The following is a 20,436-nucleotide window of genomic DNA, read 5'->3' as shown; positions in this document are numbered from 1 at the left end:
GGGCTACTGAAGAGGTACCAACATATGGTATGTGGATATCTCGGATGCATTTGCAAGCACGTTTTGAACTGGACACTTATGCTTCACGGCCCCAGCCCCACTGGAAAATGTATTGTACATTTTGGAGTCAGACTTTAACCCAGGAGGCCTAGACACTTTGTAGGCTTGGCATGTGTACTGGTTGTCCATGTTTCTGCTTCTTTCTTTCTCTCTTTTTATCCTGTATCTTGTTCCCCTTGTCTTCCCTTGCTAAGGGTTTGAGTGTCAGAACATTTACGTATTTGAGCATCTGCATTTTGACTTCCAATACGCCTTTGCCCGGGGGACTCCGACTTTGAATTTGAATGGTGTGTGTGAGTTTGTTGAGTTGCGTATGGAGTGCATGGAGGAGTGTATGACTTGAATGGGGTGCGACTGAAGGGAGGATGTTTTGGATCGTTTGGGGATCCAGGATGTAGCTGTTTTTTCTTAATAGAAAATACGGACGAGGGACGTTGGCCAGTGTGCTGTTCTCTCTCACAGCTAGTTGTAAAACCTATGCAGGCGTATGTTGCATATATTTCATCTGCAATTCCAAGTTTCTGTATGCTTCTGACTTTGCATAGAACTTTGCATAGTGTTCTGCTGTATTGAACTGCGTGTTCTCTGCTATGTTTCTTCATGCGCACCTGCATCTGTAACACCTTTGTGTTGTAGACGGCTGTGGCTGTCCAATTGTCTCTTGTCTCAATAAATATGATATTAAAAAAAAAAAAAAATTGTTCAAAGTCTAAAAGAGATTTAATGAGTTGTTTTAAATAGAAAGACATATGAAAAGTATAACTCAGTGCCCTACTAGCATGGAATTTTGGAAAAAAGACACAGCTCGAACTTATCAAGAGTGAGGAATTCCCTGCCCGGAGGCACACTAGCGCATACTTGAGTGCTAGAAGACTTCTTCAAAGTGGATTCCACTAGTAGGGACTGGTGCTGTAACTGTGGCCAGTCAAAACCCAGGCAGGATTGAACTCTATAAAGAGTATCTATTCTCTGGGGTGCTGGTGGTAAAGTTAAAGGCATCTCCTAGTTCAGTGGTTCTCAACCCTATCCTAGGGGACCCCCAGCCAGTTGGGTTTTCAGGATATCCCTAATGAATATGCATGAGAGAGATTTGTATATAATGGAGAAGACAGGCATGCAAATATGTCTTATGCATATTCATTAGGGATATCTTGAAAACCCAACTGGCTGGGGGTCCCCCAGGACAGAGTTGAGAACCACTGTCCTAGTTTTTAAGTATTATGTCCATCATGAAATGATGAAAAGGCAGCTTAAGTAGGTCCTTAGGGGGTTCATCAAAATCCAAGGCTTCCAGAAGTTCCACCCTTGGTTCTGTATCTGTTTCCATGCGGACAGGAAGGGCCTTTCCCATTTGTCGTATATATTTGGTGACGGATAGACGTTCTAGAGGAGAACACCGCCTAGGTTCAGGAGGTGATGGGTCAGAGCTGAAAGTCAGGCTCTGGCTCAGTGTCATTATGGTGAGATAAGTCAGTATCATACTCAGGAATACCCAACGATTCTCTATAAGATGGTGGAGAGGCAGGAGTTTGATGGCGATTTCATCGAGAAGGACTCTGATGCCGGTGTTGGTACTGATCTGATGAAGAAAAAGATGGGGATCGACAGCTTGAATGTCTTGAGGAGGATTTACATCGAGGAGTCTGGGATTCGTTACTGATTGATTTTGATGCTCTCTGAGGACTGGCTTTAGCAGGAGAAGAGTAAGATGCGGTGCCATGGGGCCTTAATGTACTATGCTCAAGCTGGGCCAGTACCAAGGGAGACTAACTGCACCGGTGCTGCTTATGTTCGTAAAATCATAGCAAGCTCTCGGTGTAACAGTTCCTTTAACTGTTCCTGTATCTATTGTACCGGTACCATTTGTTGCATAGGTACTTCGGGTGCTACAGGACATCAGGATGATGGTGACCCTAATGAGGAGATGCAATGCACAGATAGCACTGCATGCATTGATGGGGAATGATGGCGCCCGCACTTGGCATGCATTGACTGAAGGATCAATGCTACAGATGCCTGTATCACTGCTGTGAAGGTGGCTTCATAGCCGGTATACCCGATGCTGGCATCGACTCTGACATTGATCAAGATGATGATGCCAGTACCACTGGCAATGTCTTCTGTTCCGATGACATGGAAGTCATAGGTGTTCAGAATAATTTTTATTGCTGGACGAGATGAGCTTTGAGAGACTGTTTCTGCGGCGTTGAACAATGGGTCAGTAATGAAAATGGGCTGGTTGCACAGAGTGCACTTTTTGAGCCCTGATGCTGGTTTGGACATGAGAGGGAATACAGCAGCTGTGAAGTCAAACAGCTCAATGGCTTCTGTTGAGGCAAAGAAACGGAACTAGGCCGAACTGAGGCATAAAAAAGAAAATGTTAGGAAAAAGAATTTGATGGTAAAAAAACGCCCTATGAAAGGCAGTAGAGCCGAGTTATGACAAAAAAAAATATCAAATAATAAAACCCGAAAGTAGCAAAACCCCCCCCCCCCCAAAAAAAAAAACAACACACCGGAAGGCAAGAAATCGCTTGGACGCAGTCTAACTAGAATTTCTTCACGCTGCAGAAAGAACTGAGGTACCGTAATCCAACGTTAGGCGGGAAGGCACACGCACACAAGTGGTATGGACAATCGCAAAGCTTCTTCGAAGCTTAAAGTGACACTACACTTTTTACTGTACATACCAGGCTCTATGGATGACATCACACACAAGTGAGAATATGCTGCCTGCTTGTCCTAGGACCCTAACAGTTTTCAGAATAAACATTTAAAAAAATATGTTCAGTACCATGAATTAGCAAGACCTCTGAAATCCTTTTACTATGAAACAATTGTTTATCCTTCCCAACTAATTATCATTCTTCTTTGAACCTGTTAAGTATTTTGTTTATGCTCTCATGACAGCCATCATAAAACAAAACTCGAAATATGTACTTACGCTGCAGAAATGAATGAAGGGCTTTAACATAGTCTGCATATGTACTAGGAACAGATTTACGAAAGACAATGTCCAGGCCTGAATCAGATTTTGGTGAAATCATAAGACCTTATAAAAAACACAAGTTAAAACAAGTTAACTTTAAGGTATATCCTCATATAAGCAGAATTAAATCAAAGGTGAATTTTAAAAATAATATTGATAAAATGCTTTAAAACATTGGTGCATAATTGTTAATTTTACAAAATGGATAAAATTCAATTTCATAAACATCAAAATGATTTTACATTTTCACCTCCTCGCCCTCTTATGTGATTGTAATTTTTGTCATTATCAATGGCAAGGTACATTAGATTGAGTATGAGCCCACAAGGACAGATAGGGAAAAATGCTTGAGTACCTGAATGTAAATCACTTGATTCACAATCTTTCTCGAGCTGGGAACACTAAACCTAGTGTCCCTGGCTCAAGACATACGGAAGTGCCATGGCATTATCACATTGACATCCGTGCATGCGTGGGCCCTGTGCTAGCAGTGGGGTGGACCTGCAAGGAAACTTTGCTGGCCGGAGAGGAGCTCTCTTCATTAAAGGCACGTCCTGTAGGCAGTCAGCCAGCGCTGGTGCCTCTCCTCCTCCCCAGTGTGCCATGGTATCTCCCAGAAATCTCAGGAGGCACACAGTTTGCAATACACTGATTTAGACTTTAAGTGGTATATAAATACTTACATAAATAAATAAATATGAATTAAGTGTAACCAACAAAATCCAAACACCAGTAGTTGTGTATGTCAGTTTCCCTCCTATGGTTTTTGCATGTTTTACTTTATATTTAAGGATACTTCTTATCTTGCTAGATAGGCCAATGTACAAGATTATAACATTTTGAGGAAGATGCGTCTCTGGTATTAAATTATCACATTTTAACATTTAACAGAAGAGAACAGCAGTACACTGTCAAGAATATTTCTCAGCTGCCTGCTAACTAAACAGCATGCCACCATAGAATATGAATTGCCTGCAAGATCTCTCTCCTTCAAAGCATTTAAGTCCCTTCCTTGCATAACATTCTCCTAAATAGCTAAGTAAGCAATAACCCCTTCCTTTAAAGAAGACAGAGAAGGGAGTCCAGAAATGTAGGGATTGAACACAGCAAACACACACATGCAGGATACGAGTTGGGAAGGAGGCGTTGCCAATGGCTAGCTCCGAGTCCCTTTTATTATGCTTCTATGCACATGACATCATAGTAAGTCCCTCGTTTACACATCTAATGATTGGTGGATACAAAGGTACATGCTTTTACATCGTGATCACCTGCCCTTTGCCTCATGCTTTACGTCATGATCACCCTCCAACTCAGCACTTAGGCAAGGGCCTGATTAACACTTGGACAGAACCTGAGTCTTTGCAGTATGCAATGCAATGCCGGTCAGCTGATGTCCTTTCCAAATAAGGACAGCTTAAGATAAGGGTTAATATGTGACAGGGGTCTTGTGACAAGAGGGGAGGGGGGAATGCCTCAGCATTCTGTCACAAGGTGCTAACATTTTCCCTTGCTTTAGAATGGCCGGCTACATGGCAAGAGGGGAGAGGGAATGGGAATAATTCATAATTCTTACACAGGGGCGGTGAAATCAGTGTGCCGATCTCGCCCTGTTTCAGAATGGCAGAATGGCAACCCTACACAGAAATGCCAACAAAAAACAACACCCACAAAAGGTGAAACTGCCTCCAGAACTGGGATAAAAAATGTACTTTATTTCACAATGTATGATCAAGATGTGTGACCCGACACTGACAGTGTTTCGGCTCTTGCCTTCGCTCAGAAATGAGAAACGTCTCAGTAATCCCCTCAGAAGATTGCAAGCACTCCTATACCCATTTCCTCCACAGATATAGAACTTGCTGCCCACACATATCAGGTCTTTGGATAGCCTGATGGACTTCAGGAAAACATTAAAAACATTCCTCTTCCCATTGACTCAGCCACGGACTTGGCAGTGAAACCCCCTCTTCCTAAGAACTCAACCACAGACCTGACATGCTATATGTAAACTAAAGACCTTTATGTGAACTCTCTATCCATGACCTTTCATGTCTACAGCCGGATTGTCCGATCTTTTGCTTTGCCCCTGTGATGAAGATCGCTGTAACTATGTATGTATGCCCTTAGATTCCAGATTAGCTGCCTTCTGATTTGAAACTGTTCTCTGGGAGGACAGGCTATAAATCGAAATGAATGAATGGAGTGGATAGGGGCTCAGCTGGCTTCAGACTAGTGGAATGATGTACATGCCCTGAACAATGCTGCGGTACAGTCCTACTACTGGATACCAGGGAGGTTTCCCCACCCAGTGTCGATGACACACAGGCTCTAAATTTCAGGAAGCAGCAAGGGCTGAGTCTCCACAGAAGCAAGCATCCTCAATGCCGGAGTAGGTATCTGCCCTAGCTCCTTCCCAAGGATTTCTCAATACCACTCATCAGAATAGGCCTCAGCAAAAGATGAGAAGCCAGTATAGAAGCAGCTTGAGAAAGCGTCAAATGCCAAATCAGCAGTGACCTGGCTGCCCAGGGACTTGCGTATCGGCACCTCCACTAAAGAAGGGGAGTGATCTTCTTGGTGCCAATGTTTCTTTTTTTTTTTTTTTTATCAGTTTTCAAAATAATTTACAAGAATCAACTCTTGCGAAAGCAATACAGCTTTAACTGGATAAAAGGAAAAATAATAAAAATCTTTATACAATAAAGAAACAATCAATAGCTCCTTAGACCTCAAATTATAAGAGAGGAATTCCACTAAGTGAAGAGAAACTTATACATATAATTAATCAATCAAAAGAATCCCTTTTTCAAACTGCTGTTCTCATTTCTAGCCTAAACATTCCCCGTGGCCAACTTCTTCAAATCCAAGAAAGCTCGAAGCTGTTCAGGAGAATAAAACACATATTTAACCCCTAAATATTTAACTAGGCATTTACAGGGGTAGGCCAAAAGAAATGTACCACCCAAAGAGACAATTTCAGATCTCATTACCAAAAATAATTTCCTACGGTCCTGTGTTTGTCTAGCTACATCAGGGTATATGAAACTTTTTTTCCCATAGAACAACATCTGTGAAGAACGAAAATATAAACAAAAAATTGCATTAACATCTTGTTCAAAAACTAGTGAAACCAGTAAAGTCATTCTTTCAGATAATTCAGATACTGTTGATTCCAAAAGTTCAGATACATTCAGGATTCCTTCATTATTCAAATTAACTTGTTCAAGTTCTGAGTCCACCCCTTGTCATTTTTTCCTCAAAGGCAGATAGTAAATCTTATTAACAGGTGGTATGCAATCAGGGGAAAATTTCAAAATTTCAACTAGATATTTTTTAAACATCTCAATAGGAGCGTCTTAGGAAAATTCAAAAGACAGATGTTCAATCGACGATTAAAGTTTTCTAGCTGTTCAACCTTACAGTTCAATTGTATTTTATCCTTCATTAAACCAGAAGACAAATCTTGGAGTTTTTCAACATTATCGTTAACTTGTTTTAATTCTTTAGTAAAATCTTCTTTAGTCCCCTCTAATTTAAGTCCCAAAGAGTCAACAGTACTTACTAAGACTGCTATTTCTTGGGAAGACTTAACCACTGATACATTCAGGCTAGCAAGAGCATCATCACAAATGGCTTGATCAATTGAGAGCTGGATTTTCCTACAGCTCCCAGGTTCCCCTGCTCCTTCATTCCTCCCACGGCCTCTGTCCCTCGATCCGGGTTCCCCCTGCAACGTCCATTCGGCAGGGCTCCTCAGTCAGTGCCGCGGTTGGAGCAGATTGCAGTGGAGGAACAGCTACTGAGGGAGATAAAGATGTTTCCAAGGCAAAGTCCTCCACTTCTCATGTGGAGGATAATGCCAACACCCCAGGTAACTCCGCGGGATTCTGCATGGTCGCAATCTCCCGAATCGATCGCTGCATCGGGGAGGAAGTTTGAGATGTCAAGGAATCCACCTGAACTATCCCCTTGTGCTTCGTGTGCGGCATCTGGTTAGCGAAAAGAAACTTAGAATAGAATGCTCCCAGATCGGTTCAGGAGTGCAAGCAATCTGCTGCCCCCATCTTGAATTCCCTGTTTCTTGAGTATCCAATGCCATGGTGCTCCTGGCATCATGCGTCGAGAAGCGATGCAAATGCTTCTTGGGCTTTCCCCAGTGCTCGGCAACATGGTCCTTCAGTGCTGAACAGAATGGAGGCAGGCTGGTCTCGCAGTCAACTAATAGTGCCCGATGTTAAGTGAGGTGAAGACCCCCTCAATGCTGGTGTACTCCTAGTGTTTACTATGCCTGGGCAGCCATCAATGTTCAAGCTTCCAATGTTGAAGTTGATGGACTGGCCTTTGAGGAGCATCACAGCTTCTTTTGTTGAACCTGCTATGCCCTCAGGGTACTGGTCTGCTTTTTTAAACAGAGAGAACACTTACGAGGTACATGAGCAGATCCAAGGCACTCAATGCACCAGTTGTGTGGGTCCGTAAACAAGAAGACCCAAACATATTGGATACATCTTTTGAAGCCACTGAGGATCTTCTTGGACATCACAAAAAAGTATCGCGGCTAAATTAGATTCCTCAATGGTACGCTGAAAAAGGGGCATGCTCAATCCAAGGTTGAGGCTCCAGCCCAAAAGTAAGCCTAACACAGAAAAAATGAAACTTAAAAACATCACAAAAACACTCAGAAAAAGATACCAGAAGGAGATAATAGGAAATTTAAAGAAAAACAAAACAAATGAAAAAAAGAACAGATAAAAGCATTCTCTCAGCTCTGCAGAAATAACAAGACTAAGGGATCTCAGCTCACACATCAGGCAGGAAGGCACCCCAGCATGTGCGGTATGATGATAATACAAGTTTCTGAATATTAATACCTAATTAGCTCCATGCTGGGCTCTGTTGGATGATGTCACCCAGCTGTGAGAATTACCAGTTTGCTTGTTCTCAGAGAAACACGATACACCATAAGATGCGCTAATGTCCTTTATTCAAAATATTCAATTGACTTAACATGGGCCCAGTTTCAGCCAAACGGCCTGCATCAGGAATCTGAAGATTACCTTTTCATAAATCAAATACTTTAGCATCAAGGGTGCACAAAGCACAGTTACTTACCGTAACAGGTGTTATCCAGGGACAGCAGGCAGATATTCTCACATGTGGGTGACGTCATCTACGGAGCCCCAGCGCGGACAGCTTTTCATGCAAACTTGATTGAAGTTTCAAGTTTGCTACACTGCACCACGCATGTGCATGCCTTCTTGCCCACTAGAGGGCGCATCCCACCTCGTGGTCCTCAGTTCCATAACTAGCAAAGAAGCCATCCTCGGGGAGGCGGGCGGGTTGTGAGAATATCTGCCTGCTGTCCCTGGATAACACCTGTTACGGTAAGTAACTGTGCTTTATCCCAGGACAAGCAGGCAGCATATTCTCACATGTGGGTGACCTCCAAGCCAACCAAAAAAGGGCAGGTGGGAGGATGGCAATTTATGAAAACAGATTACGTAACACCGACTGGCCAAACCGGCCGTCGTTTCTGGACAAAGTGTCCAGACAATAGTGGGAGGTGAACGTATGAACCGAAGACCAAGTGGCAGCTTTACATATGTCCTCCATAGGAGTAGATCGGAGGAAAGCAACCGAAGCTGCCATCGCCCGGACCTTATGCCCCGTGACTCGACCCGGGAGCGCAAGACCAGCCTGAGCGTAGCAAAAAGAAATACAAGCAGCCAACCAGTTGGACAAGGTGCGCTTGGAAACAGGGTGTCCTAAACGATTAGGATCAAAGGACAAAAACAATTGAGGAACCTCCCGATGAGACCTGGTACGTTGGAGATAAAATGCCAACGCCCTCTTACAGTCAAGCATGTGGAGCGCCGTCTCGCCAGGATGGGAGTGGGGCTTAGGAAAGAACACAGGAAGGACAATGGACTGATTGAGGTGGAAATCAGACACAACTTTAGGTAAAAATTTAGGATGGGTGCGGAGAACCACCTTGTCATGATGGAACACAGTGAAAGGCGGGTCCGCCACCAAAGCTTGCAACTCACTAATCCGTCGAGCAGATGTGAGGGCAATCAGAAATACCACCTTCCAAGTAAGGAATTTCAGGAGAGACTTGTCAATAGGCTCAAAGGGAGGTTTCATTAGTTGAGCCAAGACAACATTTAAATCCCAAATGACAGGAGGGGGCTTCAGAGGGGGACAAACATTGATTAGACCCTTCATAAAACGCGTCACCAGAGGATGAAGCGAAAGAGAACGTCCATCCAAGTGCCGATGGAAAGCCAAAATGGCACTGAGATGTACCCGGACAGATGTCGTCTTCAGGCCGGAATTAGACAAATGTAACAAATAGTCCAGAACCGAAGACATCGGGACCGAATCCGGATCCAGATGACGCGAGGAACACCAGGAGGAAACCTGGTCCACTTCTGGGAATAACAAAGTCTGGTCGAGACCTTGCGAGAGGCTTCCAAAACTTCACGCACCGACTGAGAAACCGGAACCGAAGTCAAGGGGAAAGGAACCAAGCGGTCAGGTGTAACGACTGAAGATTGGGATGCAACAGCGAACCCCGACTCTGAGATAGCAGAGAGGGAAACACAGACAGAAGCAGAGGCTCCCTGACACTGAGTTGAAGAAGCAGGGAGAACCAGTGTTGACGAGGCCACCGAGGCGCAATGAGAATCATAGTGGCTCTGGATGACTTGAGACGAACCAACGTCCTCAAGATCAGCGGAAAAGGAGGAAACGCATAAAGGAACCTCCCTCCCCAGTCGAGAAGAAAGGCGTCCGCTTCCAGACGGTCCGGGGAGTACAGCCGAGAACAATACAGGGGTAGTTTGCGAGTCTCCAGGGAGGCAAACAAATCCACTTGTGGAGTCCCCCAGCGGTCGAAGACCTCGCGCAGGACTCTGAAGTTGAGGGACCACTCGTGCGGCTGGAGAAGCCGACTGAGTTTGTCTGCCAAGCAGTTCTGGTCCCCCTGTATATAGACCGCCTGTAGGAAGATGTTCTGGGAGATTGCCCATTCCCAAAGGCGCAGAGCTTCCCGGCAAAGGGACCAAGAGCCTGTCCCACCTTGCTTGTTCACATAATACATGGCCACCTGGTTGTCCGTTCGAACGAGGACTACCTGATCGCGGAGCAGGTGGCAGAAAGCTCGAGCCGCCAGAAAGATGGCGCGAAGCTCCAACACATTGATGTGACAGCGTCGGTCCTCCACCGACCACAGACCCTGGGTCCGCAGACCGTTGAGATGGGCCCCCCACGCGTACTCCGAGGAGTCCGTGGTCAGAACCTTGCGATGCGGAGGGACGAGAAAGAGCAAACCCCCGGAAAGATTTGAAGAGACAGTCCACCAACGGAGCGAGCGTCTCAAAGAAGGAGTCACCGTTATGCGAGAAGAGACAGGATCGCACTCCTGGCGCCACTGAGAGGCCAGAGTCCACTGAGGAATTCTCATGTGCAGTCTGGCGAACGGCGTGACGTGGACCGTAGAAGCCATGTGGCCCAGAAGCATCATCATGCGCTGAGCCGACACCATCGGCAGCTGAAGGATCAGACGACCCAACCGAACCAAAGCCTCCAACCGCGGAGGAGGTAGGAATGAACAGAGGCGAACAGTGTCCAGCACTGCGCCAATAAACTGAAGCGATTGGGTCGGGCATAATTGGGACTTGGGAAAGTTCACTTCGAACCCTAGTCGTTGAAGGAAGGCGATAGACTGTAGGGTCGCTGAGATAACCCCTTCCCTGGTCGGGGCCTTGATCAGCCAATCGTCCAGGTAAGGGAAGACCTGAAACCCCCGAGACCTCAGTGCTGCAGCGACTACCACCATACACTTCGTGAAGACTCGAGGGGACGAGGCCAGGCCGAAGGGGAGGACTCTGTACTGCAGGTGCAGCTCGCCCACCTGGAACCGTAAGAATTTGCGGAAAGCGGGATGCACCGGAACATGGGTGTACGCTTCCTTCAGGTCCAGGGAGCACATCCAGTCCCCTTCCTCCAAGAGAGGATATAATACCGGAAGTGACAACATCCGGAACTTCTCCCAGACCAGGAACTTGTTGAGCTTCCTGAGGTCTAGAATGGGGCGTAAGTCCCCGGTCTTCTTTGGGACCAAAAAGTAACGGGAGTAAAACCCCCGCCCCCGCTGGTCGGAGGGTACAGGTTCCACCGCCCGAAGCCTCAACAAGGCCCTGGCCTCGGCCATGAGGACGGGGAGCTGGGTCCGGTTGTATGGGCAAGCCCCCGGTGAATGTTCCGGCGGCGCAGAGCAAAAGTTGAGAGAGTAGCCCTCGGAGACGGTCCGGAGCACCCAAGCGTCGGATGTTATCTCGGTCTAGGCCGCGTAAAAGGACCGGAGTCGACCCCCTATGGGAAGGGGGTCCGGCGCGATGGCGGAGGGGGGCCGGCCCCATCCGCCTATCCCGTCAAAAGGACGGCGCCGGCTTGGCAGGACCCTGCGCTGGAGATTTGGTTTGTCCCCCTCTGCCCTGTCGAGGGGGGCGCCGAGGCGGTGGCCTTGAAAAAGCCGGGGTCGACTTCTGAGGGTACCTCCTCGGGGGAGGCCGGAAGGGTTTCTGCGGCGTGGCTCGAGGTTTGGGACGGACCAAGGAGGCTAACGAGCGCTCCTGTTCCGAGAGTCGTTTGGTCGCTGCCTCCAGGGATTTATCGAATAATTCGGACCCCACGCAAGGCAAGTCCGCAAGGCGTTCCTGCAGGTTTGGGTCCATATCGAGGGTGCGTAGCCACGCCAACCGGCGCATAGCTACCGCAAAGGCCGACACCCTCGATACCAGCTCAAACGTTTCGTACACCGCATGGAAAAGGTACAATCGCAATTGAGACAGGTTGGACACAAACCTGTCGAACCCTTCCTTGCGGGAGTCCGGCAAGGCCTCACGATATTGGGGCAGATCCTTTACCATGCCACGTAGATAGGAGGAAAAGGTAAAGGCATAATTTAACGCCCTGGTTGCCATGAAGGAATTGGCATAGAGGCGACGACCAAACTTGTCAAGGGTCCGACCCTCCCTGCCGGGCGGAACCGCCGCAGAAACCCGGGAGGGTTGAGTCTTTTTGAGCGCAGACTCGACCAGTAGAGACTGGTGGGAGAGTTGAGCCTTCTCAAACCCCTTGGGTGGTATCGTCCTGTACTTGGACTCCATCTTAGACGGCACTGCTGCGACTGTAAGAAGTGAAGTCAGGTTCTTAAGCAAGGTCTGATGAAGGACCTTGTTCAGGGGCAGCCGAGGGGATTCCCTTGGGGGAGCAGGGAGGTCCTGCTCCTCGAGGAACTCCTTAGTATATTGCGACCCAGCCATAAGGTCCAGGCCCAAGGCACGCGCCATGTCCTGCACAAAACTAGAGAAGGAGGACTGCCTAGCTGGCGGGGAGGGAGTTCTCGACCTCTCCGCCGAACAAAAGGGGGAAGGCTCGTGAGAATAACGGGGCTCCCTACCGGACCCCAAGCCCCATGAGGCCAGATCTAATGGTCTCGAGGGGGTCGGGGAACGTCTCCGCCTCGAAGAACCCCTGGGAGACGTCCCAGGCGTCCAAGGAACCGAGGTACGCCCCCTTTTCCTTGGCGAGGAGTCACGAGAACCCCCTCTCGCAGGGGAACGGAGAAGCCGCGGATTGTCGAGACGAAGCTCCGAAACCCGCAAGGCCTCGCCCCCGAGCGGCGAGGAGCGGCCACGTCGCCGAGGAGAGCCTCGCGAACGCTTCAGCTTCCTCGGGCGACGCCTCACCCGAGGCCGGCCTGAGGGCGAGGAACCCCGGGAGGACCTCGAGGAGGAGGAGGAGGAAATCCGTCTCGCTCTGCGCACCTTGTCCCGGGGCCGAACGCTGCTCTCAGGCGGGGCCCCCGAGGTCGAGGTCAAGGGCAAGGTCGAGGCCGAGGTCGGTGGTGCCCCGGTAGCCGAGACCGAGGGAGTCGAGACCGAGGTCGGTGCCCCCGAGGTCAAAGCAGTCGAGGTCGCAGCCCGCTGCAGTTGTTCGAGGGCGCCAGTCAGCTCCGAGGAAATCAATGCTCGGAGCAGGTCCTGGAACGCCGGGATCCCAACCATTGTAGGCAGGTCCGAGGCCGGGGGATGCTCCCTGGAGGGCGACCTCGGTCTCGAGTATTCCCTCGGGGCATTAGTGGCCGGAGTCCTGGGCGGGGCCGAGGACGACCCACCCGCCGCAGAGGAGCTCGAGGATGGCTTCTTCGACGACCCTGGAGTCGGGGATGGAAAAGAGGACTTACCCGAGGCAGGTTTGGTCGCAGGCGTCGGCTTCAAAGTCGAGGTCGAGGCACGCGGCGACGCCGAAGGCACCAAGGCCGAGGTCAAGGCCGGGGCCGAAGCCGAGGCCGACGTCGAGGCCTTCCCGGGCGCGGAGTCAACTGTAAAAAGCTCCGCCATCCTGGCGCGGCGTCCTGAAGAGTGGAACACCGATCACAGGAATTAGTCGGATGCTCGGGTCCAAGGCAGAGCAAGCACCACCGGTGGGGGTCAGTGATGGATAGTAACCGCTCACACCGGGTGCATTTCTTAAAGCCCGTCGAGGGATGGGACATGAAAAAGAAAGGGGCTGGGAACGAACGAAGTCCCGCGGCCGCGGCTCCCGGGAGCCCCCGGAGCCGAACGGAGGAAACAAACCATTTTTTTTTTTTTTTCCCCGACGAAAAACGACGGATTGTGTAGGAAAAACAATAAATAAAGCACAGCGACCGAGCTAAACAACCCAGACGCGGTGTCAGAAGGCAGAAAAATAGGTGCTCAATTTCCACAGGGCTTCTGGCTCCGCGGAAAAAACTGAACTGAGGACCACGAGGTGGGATGCGCCCTCTAGTGGGCAAGAAGGCATGCACATGCATGGTGCAGTGTAGCAAACTTGAAACTTCAATCAAGTTTGCTTGAAAAGCTGTCCGCGCTGGGGCTCCGTAGATGACGTCACCCACATGTGAGAATATGCTGCCTGCTTGTCCTGGGATAATAGTCTAAATCCAGACAAATCCCTCTGTACACAATTCTATTCACAAATCGCACACACTCCTGCAAGACCAGATTGTGTATTTCCCGCTCCTGCACTTGGATGGGAGTGGGAGACACATGATCTGGGGAGATTTTAGTCCACCGGCTCTCCATCATCTCTCACTAGCACTCAGCCTTGGAGTAGGAAGTGTTAATTAACTGGGACAGACAATGCTAAGAGGGCCAACTAGGGAAAGTGAGAAAGAATGCTCAGGAGGACAGAAGGGGAAAGGGGTTACAAGGAGCTAGGAGTCTTGTGGGAAGGGGGAAGAAATAGAAAGAGAGCTCATAGCCTCACTGGGGCTTGAGACAGAAAGAAAATGGAGAAGCACAAAATTAGAAAATGTTGGTGGAGGGCAAGACTGAACTAGAGGAGAGAGCACAAGGTACAAGCAAAGAAAACTGAGGGGTGAACCTATAGGGGAAGGGAGAACAAACTTGAGCAAGGGTCCATGCTGAATTTGGAGACAGCGAGTTATGCAGGGTCTAGCCTGAGAACTGCAAAAGGGACACTGACAAGCCAGACATTATGGTAGATGAATTCTATACACAACATTTAAGTATATTAATAATATAAAATTAGTGGCACAGAATCCCTCCAGTAGTAGTATATGGAACTCCCAATATAAATTCATCTTCTAAAATTTGCGTTCTAAAGTTACTGCATATATGTTATGCAAAAGCAATGCAAAATACAATAATTTAACACATGTAGAAATGACACATGATTACCTGGAGAGGAAACTCTATCACGATACTTTGGAACATTATCATCCAGTGTCTGAAGCATCACCCACATAGTGAAGGTAAAGAGTCCAGCTAGGAAGCCATAGAACACCAAGTAGAAGAGCAGGATTAAAGCTGAAGAAGGAAACAAAGGCAGATTGGCAATTAGTTCTCAATTCTGCTGCCCCAACACTCATCCCAAAATCAGTACATTGGTCAAATTGCTGCATAACATACACAAACCTCTCATATTAGTCAAGTCGTAGAGGAGTATTTAAACCTAGGATTAGTTTGCTTCAGGTGAGACTTAAGGACCTACCAACCAAGCATTTAATACTGTATCTTTGATTTTAACCTGAAGATCCACGCCCCAACCCCCAACAATGCTTCTCCATAGCTTTTCAAGAAGCAGAGTATAGAGAGACATTATATCCTACTCTTACAATTATTGAGCAGTATAAAATCAAAGACATTACTTAAGAGGAGGCGGCCAGAACATGAAAAACAAAATAACTCAAAATTAAATTTACTAAAGAATAAATTCTATTTGTTTAAATTACGATTGCAAGGAAGGGAAGGGGCCTATTTACTGTCTTGAATTATAGCACACTTTGAACTTGGATTTGGAAAGGAATTCAAAATTCCAAAGTAAATTACATCAGTATCAGTAATTTCTGAAAATGTTTTTTTTTCTCTGCAGTTAATACTGATATTCGGGTTGTAGTTAAATCAACATTTCCCAACCAGACCTGGCAAGGGGATGGAACCTGGTATACTGCGTTACAATCAAAGTGGTTTACATATTATATGCAGGCACTTATTTTGTACCTGGGGCAATGGAGGGTTATGTGACTTGCCCAGAGTCAGAAGGAGCTGGAGTGGGAATTGAACCCAGTTCCCTAGGTTCTCTAGCTGCTGCAATAATAACCATTAGTCTAGCCACAATGAATATTGTCACAAGAGTGGTAATGCAGGAAGTCTGAGACCCCCCAGTCTACTGAGAGAAACCCCAACAAATGACCTATCGGTATATTCCTTGGCCTGATGAGTCTGAGTTTCCCCTAGTCTCAAAAGGGAAGTTTAAAGATGTTAATAATACTGAATTACTGTTAAAAGACAGCCTTTTTCCCAGATAAGGCCAGGAGCAGAAGTTTCCCAGGGAAGGGACACCTTTGCTTAAAGAATCAGGCAGATATAATAGGCAGTCACCTGACACACTAACTGAAAGGAGGCAGCTTTACCAGCAGGTTCCATGCAACACCCAGAAAGAGGAACATAAAAGGATGGAGAAAGGATTCCTAAGGGAGGACATAGAAGGAAGCACCAAATTCACAACCAGTTCAGACATGGAAATGCTAGAGGCAGATAACAGAGTCCCAGCCCGAGGAAGTGTCTTCCCTGGAAATTCCAAAGGAATGGGAAAGCCAGGTTCCAAACATGCAGGAAAGTGATGTTCCAATAGACATTCTCTGGAGTGGGAAACAAGTCAGGAACTGTGAAGCATTACTGTGAAGCATACAGTACTCTGAAGCTGTAGTTTTTTTTCCTCTCTGTTTTTCCCACTGGCATGCCGGTCACTATGGCACTGATTCACTAAAGTCAGCGATTGTCGCTAAGATCGCTGCTAACTGACCTGATTCACAAAACAGCCCACCACGTGTTTTCCCCTTCGATGGCCCATTTTTTGCTCCCATGCAAAATAGTCAAGCAATTGAGTCACTTACATTGTTTGGCTATTCTCCATCGGGTTTTAAGATCCTAAAAACCCAACTGCTGTAGACCTGTCAGTAAACTGTGTTACCGACAGGTCTGCTGGGTTTGTGGGGTTTTTTTTTTAAAGGAACAGATATTTTGCGTGCATTACACACATAAAATATCTGTCCCATTAAAAAAAAATTTTAAAATCCCCCGCCGCTGCTGACAGCCATCCCCAACGACCCAACAATGGCGCGACCAGAGGGCTTCTCCGACAATTGCTGCAACACCACACACACCTGACACTGCCCCCCACACGAATATGGTAGGAGGGATGCCCACTTCCTCCTGCCATCGGGCTCCCAACTGCCGTCGGTTTGAGTCCCCCCTGCCATCGCCCTCCCCCCTGTACCTTTAAGTCAAGAGCAGGAGGGGTGCTCTTTCCTTCCTGCTCCTCCACTGGCTGTCAGCAATGTGGGCCTTAGGCTCCGCCCCAGTGCATCATGTGATGACCCTGACTGGCTCAGGCACCATGGGCTCATCCCTTGGGAGGGGCCTGAGGCATCTGAGCTAATCAGGGATTTCCTTAAGGATGAGCCTAAGGAAGTCCTGATTGGCCATTGTTTTTTTTTTGGGGGGGGGAGCGATGGCAGGAGGGTGTGGGCATCCCTCCTACCATGTTTGCATCGGGGGGGAGGAGTGTCTGGTGGCAAGAGGGAGTGGGCATGCAAACTTGATAGTGAATCAATCGCTATTTGAAAATCAGCCAGAGAATCGGCCAACAGCGATTGAGTCGCTATATTTACTGAATCTGGGCCTATCTCACCTAATCTTAGTGTGGGGTGGGAAGGGTGAGAAAACTGAAGCAATTCAATCCAAGAGGGTGGGAAATAATCTGGGCTTATCCACCTCTCTCCCACACCTAAGTCTGTTAGCCTGCAGAACCCAGGGTGCTAGTGAAAGCTGTGAGATAAGGAAATTCTACAGCAGGGGTGCCCAAAAGGTCGATCGTTGTCTTTGCGTTCTACCTGCTTTCCGATGCCATGTAGAAGCACCATACCGAGCAGCCTTCCCCACCCGACGTCAATTCTGACGTTGGAGAGGAAATTCCAGGCCAGCCAATCGCTGCCTGGCTGGCCCAGAACTTCTTCTCTGACATTAGAATTGACGTTGGGTGAGGAAGGCTTCTCGCCCTGGCGCTCCTGCGTCCTCTTTACGGCATCGGGAAGCAGGGACAGCAGAACTCAGCAGCGGTGGCTTGGGGGCCTATTCCCCGATGGCGACGGCAGCGGCTTGGGGGAGGGCAAGGAGAAAGAAAGACAAAGAAAGAAAGAAAGGGGGCAGGCAGGGAGACACAAAGAAAGAAGGGAAACAGAAAGAAAGAAGGGAAGAAAGGGGGCATGGAGAGAGAGAAAGACAAACAGAAAGAAAGGGGGCATGGAGAGAGAAAGACAGGCAGAAAGAAAGAAAGGGGCAGGGAGAAAGAAAGGGGAGGGGGCAGGGAGAGAAGAAGAAAAAGTTTGGGGAAGGAATGAGGTCTGGAGGATAGGAAGCATACAGGAAGCTGAAAGAAGGGAAGAAATATTGGTTGCAGTCAGAAAAAGAAAGTGCAACCAGAGACTCATGAAATCACCAGACAACAAAGGTAGGAAAAATGATTTTATTTTCAATTTAGTGATCAAAATGTGTCCGGTTTGAGAATTTATATCTGCTATCTATATTTTGCACTATGACCACCTTTTACTAAACCACAATAGCGGTTTTTAGCGCAGGGAGCCTATGAGCATCGAGAGCAGCGCAGAGCTTTCAGCGCAGCTCCCTGTGCTAAAAACCGCTATCGTGGTTTAGTAAAAAGGGAGGGGGTATATTTGTCTATTTTTGTATAGTTGTTACTGAGGTGGCATTGCATAAAGTTATCTGCCTTGATCTCTTTGGAAAAAAACCCAGAATACAAATGATAATTAACAATTTCGCTGCGTACAGTGTGCTTTGTGTTTTTAAAAATTTTATTGTTTGTAGATCATTTTGACTTGGTCATTTTAAAAGTAGCTCACAAGCCCAAAAAGTGTGGGCACCCCTGCTCTACAGAATAAACAAATACAGTGAAGAGGCTGAGTGAAGACACTTGATAAAAGGAGCTGTTAATGTGTTTGCTAATTAAGATAATGCTTTCTTTTCAATGAAACAGGCTAGGATTTTCAAAAACCCGTGTTAAAAAGCAACATGCTGCCTAACGCAGCCGTTTCAATACTAAATCTAAAAACCCGAGACATTCTTTAAAAACTGCGCATGCAAATAAGATCGGTGAACAGAAGTGAATATTTCCTACAATTGCATGTGCCCATCACTGATGGGCACATGCGCAAAAAACGCCATTAAAAAAAAAACCTACTCTCCCGTTGCACTTTTGGACAAATGGAAGGGAGAGGAGGGGAGAAGCAACGTCGACTTTTTTCAATCGTGCATAAAGCATGCCTTTCTCTCCAAAAAACTACTATAATTCAGGTAAATCTTATAATTTGTTTTCAATGTAAAATTTAATCAAGACCCACAGCCAGAAACACACAAGGCAAGGGTATCATACATATGCTCAAGAAACGTTGGATTTTAACAAGCGTGCATGAAATATGTCTGTCTCCCCAAAAAAGAAGTGTGATTTTATTACCCTCCACTAAAAATATATAGGATTTTACTACCCTCCACTAAAAATATATAGGATACACATTTTTTTTTTTCATTAGCCACACTCAAAACACAAGTGCTGGCACTGATAACAGCACCCCCAGACCAGTCATTGCTTTTTGTCGACAAAAGCCAACACCGCTCTTTGAAAATGCCTCGGCGATTTTTGAGAATCCACCAAAGGGCTCATTTCAATGTTAAAGAGCACATTTGCATGCCATTGTTGGAGACTGCTAGAAACCTCACTAAAGACAGAGATAATCTGTTTTGATAATATGCCACTAAAATGTGTGTAGGTTAAACTGCCAGAAAACAGTTTAGTGACGGCCTTAATGTTTTGAGAATCTTGAACTGTTGTTTTAATCCTTTTTTGAGAAACCCAACGGGACTGAGAAGCAAAGACTTGCTAGTACCTTTTGTTCTGGGGCATTTTTTTTCTTCCTTTCTTTTTACAGTAGTGCTGGGGCACCAAGCAAGGAGAAGCACTTGTGTGTGCTATGAACTGGCTTTGTTAAAGGATTATTTTTTGTGTGTTTTGAATTAAGCTACATTGCTGGGTAGTTTTTGCTGATACAGCCTATGGCTGAAAGCCCAGGAGATGCTCTAAGATTGGTGCTTTGAACCAGAATAAAAGAACTGTTTGAGAAATTCCACTAAAATCATTCTGACAATTATTTCTGTTATTTTGTCAAGTATTATTGAACCACTGATTAAATCTGATGGTGATCAAGTGCCTGGTTAGCCAATCTGATGCCAAGACATGGCTGATGGCACAATATGCATGTTACATATGAAACTCAGATAAAGCTCACTCCAGCCTATCCAAATCATCTCATCATTTGCGGGATACAGACTGTAATAGTCTGCTCAGCACTGTCCTCATGTTCCAAATTATTGAAGTTCCCTTCGAAGCCCTACCCAGACCATCCTAAACCGAATTGCCCTATACAGGATACAACCACGCAAGTCTGCCCAATACTATCCCTAGTTCTCCAATTTATACCATCCATTTTCTAATTAGAGATCCCATGCTTTTTTGATTTTTGTTCCTGATTTCATCTCCACTACCTCTCTCGGAAGGGCATTCAAGGCCTTAACCACCCTCTCCGTGAAAAAGAATTTCCTAACTTTATTCCTAAATCTATCACCCCACAACCTCAATTCATGCCCTCTAGTTTTACCAATTTCCTTTCTCTGGAAAAGTTTTGGTTATATATTAATACCTTTCAAGCATTTAAACTTCCTGTCTTAAATATCCCT

The 20,436-nt window shown here is 46.9% G+C and overlaps 1 protein-coding gene across 1 annotated transcript in view; it reads right to left on the bottom strand.

Annotated features, from left to right (window-relative positions):
* Positions 1–20,436, bottom strand: part of ATP1B3 (ATPase Na+/K+ transporting subunit beta 3) — an 82,691-nt gene that overhangs the window by 43,468 nt on the left and 18,787 nt on the right. The window contains exons 2-3 of the mRNA XM_033959582.1: positions 14,806–14,934; positions 3,005–3,112 (exon numbers count right to left, since the gene is read on the bottom strand). Coding sequence (XP_033815473.1) covers positions 3,005–3,112; positions 14,806–14,934 — 237 coding nt within the window. The remainder of the gene's footprint in view (positions 1–3,004; positions 3,113–14,805; positions 14,935–20,436) is intronic.

Source organism: Geotrypetes seraphini, chromosome 9, assembly GCF_902459505.1.
Source record: "Geotrypetes seraphini chromosome 9, aGeoSer1.1, whole genome shotgun sequence".
In the NCBI taxonomy this organism is placed as follows: Eukaryota; Metazoa; Chordata; class Amphibia; order Gymnophiona; family Dermophiidae; genus Geotrypetes; species Geotrypetes seraphini.
The sequence above is the reverse complement of the archived record's forward strand: the minus strand, read 5'-3'. Positions and strand labels throughout refer to the sequence as shown.